General features: G+C 45.7%; 1 protein-coding gene across 1 annotated transcript; it reads left to right on the top strand.

The window, feature by feature from the left end:
• Window positions 1–1,054: 1,054 nt before the first annotated feature.
• LOC108552602 (Na(+)/H(+) exchange regulatory cofactor NHE-RF1) lies at window positions 1,055–6,918 on the top strand. The gene is made up of 2 exons (XM_017907234.1): window positions 1,055–2,051; window positions 6,299–6,918. Exons 1-2 carry the CDS (start codon window positions 1,617–1,619, stop codon window positions 6,650–6,652), a joined length of 789 nt encoding a protein of 262 aa, XP_017762723.1. The 5' UTR covers window positions 1,055–1,616; the 3' UTR covers window positions 6,653–6,918.

Genomic DNA, 6,918 nt, shown 5'->3' with positions numbered 1-6,918 from the left:
ATTTATATAAAACACGTGTATACCTTAGTTTGAAAAATTCTATTCTATACATATATATTTCGAAAGTTTTCAAACACATGGCGTCGTAAATTTCAATTTGTCAAAAATTGAAGTTAAAATTTAAAAATGCGATTCATTATCACTTTTTCGACAAGAACAATCGCGTAAATGATTGAAAACCTATAGCTTATGCGCATTAAGGCATTGTGTTATTTTCCACTATACATATGTATATATATATAGATACGTATTAAATGCAACGTAAATTTATGATCATAAACGTACGTATAAGCGTTCAAGTTTTCGGAATTATAAGGCGAAAAACGTCATTTTTCAAAGAACAATACATCAAACTTCGAGAATTTTTCCACTTAAAGAAACAAATATCGAGTATACAATAACGTAATATTTCACGTATTCTATTGTTCTTTGTATGTTTATTAAATTTTAGAACGTACGAGTTGAAGTTTGATGGATAATAAAAGTCACACAACAATTAGGTCGCATATAAACTACGACACAAGGAAAATCTTCGACAAATATTCCAAATTATAAACACCTTCTTTCTTTGCGAGTAAATTTTAATAATTTAAACTATTTTCCTTTACCACATGGACGGTATATTTTTATGGCGAGAAGATAATTTCCTTGTTCAATTTATCTTATATGCTAATGCAATCCCTGTTCATTAAATACGCGTTTGCAACAAATGTTTAGACTCCTCTTTCATAAAGCGATAAACAAAATAATTACGCTGAATATCATAATATTCAAAGAAAAGCGTGAATTGGAGTAATACGACCGAAAATTATAATTTACAAAATAGCATGACAACGTAAAAATAGAAAAATTATAATCAATTTTGTTAATAGATTTAACTTAATTTTGCTGGTCTACCGATAGATGGTGCTATATTTGCGTCGCGTGAGTAACAACAGCACCGAGCTACCCCACTATATCAGCGTAATCGGTGTGCCGCCTTCACCTTCGTTCTAGTTCCCCTTCTCTTAAGATTTTCAATCCTTCTCTTCCTCTTTCTCGCTTACTTTCGTGTCTTTAGTTCCTAACCAAAGCGAACGACAGTGCCTCGTACGATTTCGGTCTTGGTATTATAAAAGATCGTGCGATTCTCGATCGGTTATCCTTAAATCCGTGATATTTTCAAATATTCCAATTGTTATACGTTTCGCGGCGATTGGCCACGTGATCGCACGTACGCGTGAACCAACCTTAAAGTTTCGAATCCCCCACACTAGTGCTCACCGATTCACTTTGACTCACGACGGTGCATACCGCCAGTCGGTTCGAATAATCGCCTCGTGGCAGGTGAAGACGAAAATCGGCGAGGCCGAACCTGCCTGCTAACCAGTCACCTAGTCAATCAGCCGCCGTATGAGATACGGACAAACCGTGAGACCGCGCCTCGATCGTCGATCTACCGGAGAAAATTTTGTTACCGATTGCGGTGCGACACGGTGTGCAAACTTTCTCGTAGCCATCCGTGTAGCGCGTTACTTTTCTTCGTTTTCTTTCGTCGCCTAGTCGTTGGTTAGTCTCGATTCGTTTCGGTCGCTTTCCGTTTCATTCTGTGCGCTACACTATTACGAGGGTGAGACATGTCTTCCTTAAAGGGTGATAAGATTCCGTGTGCACGACTTTGCCATATCGTCAAGTGGGACGATTTTGACGGCTATGGGTTCAACCTACACGCGGAAAAAGGAAAAAATGGCCAATTTATCGGTAAGGTGGATGATGGTTCTCCTAGTCAGGCCGCTGGTTTACGGCAAGGTGATCGAATCATCGAGGTTAATGAGATCAACATCGCGAACGAGACCCATAAACAGGTTGTTGAACGCATAAAGGCCTTCCCCAATAAAACGAAGCTTCTAGTGGTCGATCAAGAGGCCGACGAATATTTCAGGGCCAACAACATCGTTATCAAGGGCACCATGGCGAACGTCAAGGTGATCCAGACCCCAGAGAAGAATCCGAATAGAGCAAGAGTAGTGGAGCAAGAAGAGCTGAACGGCAGCAATGCCTCCACGGATGAGGTACGTACCGTTTATTCCTCGGTTTCTCCGTTAACGAATTAAAGTTTCCGAAGTTACCTGTTGCCCGACGCACGAAAACCATAACGAAGGCGAGAGAGTCGATCCACCTGTTGCTTCGGTATATCGGTCATTCGACTATTCCGTTCCGACTCCTCGCATAGAATCACACCTTTAACACAGGTAGGCGATCGATATCTCTGCGTTTCTTGTTCGAAATCTCTTTTCCTCCGATACTTAAGTTTCAACGTAATCTTTCGAAATTTTAAAATTTACACGCCATTTTTTTCTCGCCGTTATCAAACGCTGATCGATATATAATTGAACAATTTAATTAAGAACTGACGTATTGTTCCGAGATAATATCTTCGGACGTGAGTCATTCAAACGCATCGATTTACTCGGAATAATAAATCACGGTTTCCTGCAATGGCTTTTCCGTTTCTCGATAATATTCTCGCGAATATTTTACTCGGTACCAAGGTGAATTTTCATTTTATAAATAATCATGCCGCGATATTTGCACCGCGATTCGCTTTATCAACACAACGCGGTATTATCGTTTCTCGAAATAAAAGACGCGACGATCGGTTTTTACGTATTCAGAGATAAGCCCGTAAATATTTCAGCAGGCTGCGCTCTCGAACATCTGTGTTTACCGCAGTTGGCTAGTAGAAACGAGGAAAAAAGTTAGCGCGCCATACGTGGAACGCCGTCTTGCCGCGCCGTATGCGAACGCTGGAACAAACAAGTAGAAATGACAGGGAATTGTGGTTTTTTGTTCTACACTTCGAAAATAAAAGCCAACGAATCGCGCGATGCTGTCCCAACGTATCTACATATATTTACCGCTAACGCGAAAAACTGTTCGTTAATTCCGAGAAAGCTCGGTCACTGAGTCACCTGTGTTTCTTCGATAACCCGAGCGAATCTCGAGTCATCCGACGTCGCGAGAATTATTATCGTTTTTGCCAAAAATAATGTTCGGACTAAACAGATGTCGAGATAGCTAGACAGCCGTAACACGCGAACGCATGCATCAGTGTTTGCGAGCTTCTGCGTATCGCCTTGTATCGCGCGTTCCACCTTTTAGAATCGTAATAAAATCGTAGATACTCGTAGCACTCGCTTGTTTAAAAATGACGAAGACCTCGCGATATGGACGTTCGCTGTCTCCTTTCCGGCGGGACGCCATCGTACGATAACGCGTTCAGCGCGTTGATACCATTATCGCAGCCTCCGCGGATGTTCATCCTCGCGTGCCTTCTGCCTTTTACCTTCTGCTTTCGATCGTTCGTTCTACGCAACGAGAACTTTCCTTCTTCTTTCAGGCGACGTCGTCTCGAATTCTTCCCTTTCCCCGGTTCGCTAGACCGTTTTTAACCTTGGGAAAAATTAAGCGAACGATTCTCGATCGATATTACTCCGCCGATATTTTACCGCGTCGAGTGGTAAACGAGTGGATCGAAATTTAATACTCGTTCGAACGTTTCGTTATTTACTTCTCCATGTCACGCTCGACGAGAGTCTCGGCTTTGGTACGAAGCAAAATCAAATAGTTGGGAATTTTTTCTCAAGGTCTCGCAATCGTATACCATATCGTTTCCTCGTTAGTAATTCTTTGTTTCTTCCACCCTCCCCTCCCCTCCCCTACCCTATCTCTCTGCACGCGTCTTTGTCTCTGTCTTATCCTGTATTTTCCAGGAACGGACTTGGTAGAAAAACCAATTTTCCTCTTTCGGTATTAATTTCCTTGTTTCCGTGCGATTCATTGGTCGCAGGTAAACGTTCACGAGCAGCACCGAATGACTCATTCGTTTTGTTCAGTGAGCGATAAGGCACGTAGGAAAGCGTATCAGGAGATTCGTTTCTTGCTCGTTCTAGGTACAACGCGTAGGCTGGATTTTCTGGAAGAAATTGCGATTTCTTCGGAAGAGGAGGATTTTTATCTGCAGGTCTGATGCCGCGGGATGTCGGTGGAAGCGAGAGGCTGATAGCCGTTCAACGATATCAGCATCGTAGGCATTCTCGGATGTAACAATTACGGTGTTAATCGGCGGAAGTTGCTCCTTTAGAAAATGGCACGTCACTGGCCTTAATTCGTCTTCATGGGATCCGCGGATTCGATCGTCTTGCCGCGATACGCGCTCGTCCCGCGCGTCCCGATCATGGCGGCTATCTCGCGATCGAACGATTCGTCCTCCGTCGATAGGATTTGCCGGATTTCCGCTCATTTTTCCACCGCGAAATTACGTAAATTTCGCCTTGTTCCGCGCTACGTAATCGAAGATGCACGCGCATCCGCGATCGTGCAACTCGTGTTTGCGTTGTGCGCCAACTTGTATGCATCGGGGTAAAGCAGAACAACTCGAGACAAGGGGAATAACTCGTTTCCACGAATGCGCTGGCTTCGCGGCGTGTTCGGCTCGTCCAGCTGGACAAGCGCGTACGTACGTTCGTGGTTATTTACGATTTAAAAGGTTGCGTTGCCGCGAGCCCGATCATTCGCGTAGTAAATAATTAATTGCCTCTGTATAGGCTGCCGGTCAACTTCCTGTCACCATTTTCCATTGCGCAATAGAGCAAGAGTGCGGCATGCACGGTGCACCAACGAGAGGGAAAATCGTTTGCAACGAGCGGAAAAAATCTTTGGAGATTTTCGCGAAGCGGCGTGAACCGTTTCAGCGGCGGAGAGTCGAACGATGCCACGGTAAAATCGGTGAAATCCTTTCATGGCAACGACTAGGCTTTAAAATTCCGTTATCCGCTCTTATTCGATTCCCGTGTGTGCCGCGTTCAAGCGATTTTCAAAGAAAGCGTGCCAAAAAGCCAGGCCGAATGCGTATGCATATAACGGGGATCCCCCTCCTGAAAGGAATCGGGGCATTGCTTGCGCATCGTGTTTCTCTGCTCGAAGAATAATTAAATGTACGCGTGACCAGACAGCGGCACACCATCAGCCGATTCGTCTCTCTTCGATCCAATTCTTTCTCCGTTTCTCCCATCGTCGCGTCTTTTTCCCCCGTTTCTCTCAGTCCATTTACACACGCGACGTTCGACAAGGACGGCGCTTCCGTTTCATTCCGCTCCATTCCGTTTCATTCCGTTTCATTCCGCTTTAATTTCGAAAGACATACTCGCTATGATTAATCGCCTCGGCACCAACATTACAGTCACGATCGATCCTAACCCTGTTCGATTACGTGCGAAACAAGTTCGTCGTGGCTGCGATCGATCGAACCACGGGATAATACCGGTGTCATTTGTAGCCATACCCGACTCCACCGAAACTCCAAGTTTTCCAAACACAGGGTTGTTACATCACGTTTCGTCTGTGTCGCTGTTAGCCATTCATAGCGTTATTCCACTCGCCCGTATATCGAATGTTTTCGTTCGTTGCATCATCGCCATTAATTCCCCAATGTTACCAGTTGTACCCAAGCTGTTGCTACGGCCCAAGCACGGGACATGCCAAGTGCAGGCTTCGTAGGTGGCGATCGGATCGCCGGACATTTTCGGGACAAGTGAGTCTTTCAATTCCGGGGGCGATAAGAGCGTACCGAAAGAAGGACAAACCGACTAACATTATTTCGAAGAGATTTAAACGGTGTGTAGTTTGGAACCGGTTTTCCCTCGCGCTTGCCTTTAGCCGATGGAATTCCTTTAAGTACCGTTCGGAATATTGCATCAGGAGCCAAGGTCATTATGAGTTTCTTTCCACGAATTTGTCCATCGATTTTGACCGATGCCGCGAGTCCTGCCTGCCCCGTGTCCGCTCGCGAGATTCCTCCGATTCCCCCAAGGAGGAACAATGCGACCGATGCAACGCGTCTATTAATTGCCGCGTCCACGCTTTTACTTTCTATCGGCAGGCGTTAAAGTGAAACACTCGCGTTGTGTAACGGAAAATCGAACTGTCTCGCTCGACCGCGCCTCGTTAAGGCCAATCTTTTTCACCGTCAAAAATTCCCATCGAGATTGCCTCCGTGTGCCGCCGTTGTTTCCTTTCCACCCATTTTCAATCGTCAAGAAACGCGCGAAACGCGCGCGGTTGGAAAAAAAGTAGCTGCAACCCGATCGACCTTGATACGCCACGAGAGAGTTTCTTTTACCATTCCTTACCATTTTCCTCCTCCTTCTCCTCCTCTTTTTTCTTTCTTTTTACGTATACTATGTAACGTTTGATACAACGACGACGGGACACGTAAGCGTGCAAAGGCAGCGGAGTAAAGGATGATGCTTGTTTTCAGAACGTGCAAAAATCGAGTGCCTCGAACGACACGTCGCACAGCGAGAGCAGCACGGTGTCGGCCAACGCGACGAGAACGTCGACCAGGAGCGAGAACGAGAACGAGAACGAGAACGAGAGCGAACGCGAGGAAGCTGGCCGAGAGAACGGGAACGGCATCAGGAACGAGACGACGATGGCGCACGTGCATGGTACCGGAAACGGGAATGTCGCCGGCAACGAGCCACGACAGGGTCTGAACCTGAAGATGAGCGCCAAGGAACTTAGAGCGCAGCTGGCTGCCCGCAAGAAATACGACCCGAAGAAGGAATCGATTGGCTTCAAGGACAAGTTCGACATCGTACAGAAATTATAACCGTTGCTCTTGTCCATCTCGTTCGATAGTCTTGTCGGCTATGCTGCGCGGTGCTCTTTCTTATCTCGCTATACTGGTAGTCAGAATCCTTGCGTCCTGGCGGATGTATCCGGATCAGCGCAAAATGCTGTCGTTGTTCACGCGTACACGAGTAAACCCGAATACCCAGGCATACAATGCGAGTTTGCGAAATTTTCCGGACTCTAAACACGTACGCATACACGCACATACACGTACACGTACACGTACACGTACACGTACACGTA

This window comes from Eufriesea mexicana, unplaced genomic scaffold (genome assembly GCF_001483705.2).
Source record: "Eufriesea mexicana isolate 0111107269 unplaced genomic scaffold, ASM148370v2 scaffold7348, whole genome shotgun sequence".
NCBI classification, from domain to species: domain Eukaryota; kingdom Metazoa; phylum Arthropoda; class Insecta; order Hymenoptera; family Apidae; genus Eufriesea; species Eufriesea mexicana.
Note: the sequence above shows the minus strand (reverse complement) of the source record. Positions and strands in the feature narration are given on the sequence as shown.

Coding starts and splice junctions, on each gene's coding strand:
- LOC108552602 (XM_017907234.1), top strand. CDS start 1,617: ATGTCTTCCTTAAAGGGTGATAAGATTCCGTGTGCACGACTTTGCCAT. Junction 2,052..6,298: donor GCAATGCCTCCACGGATGAG/GTACGTACCGTT, acceptor GCTTGTTTTCAG/AACGTGCAAAAATCGAGTGC.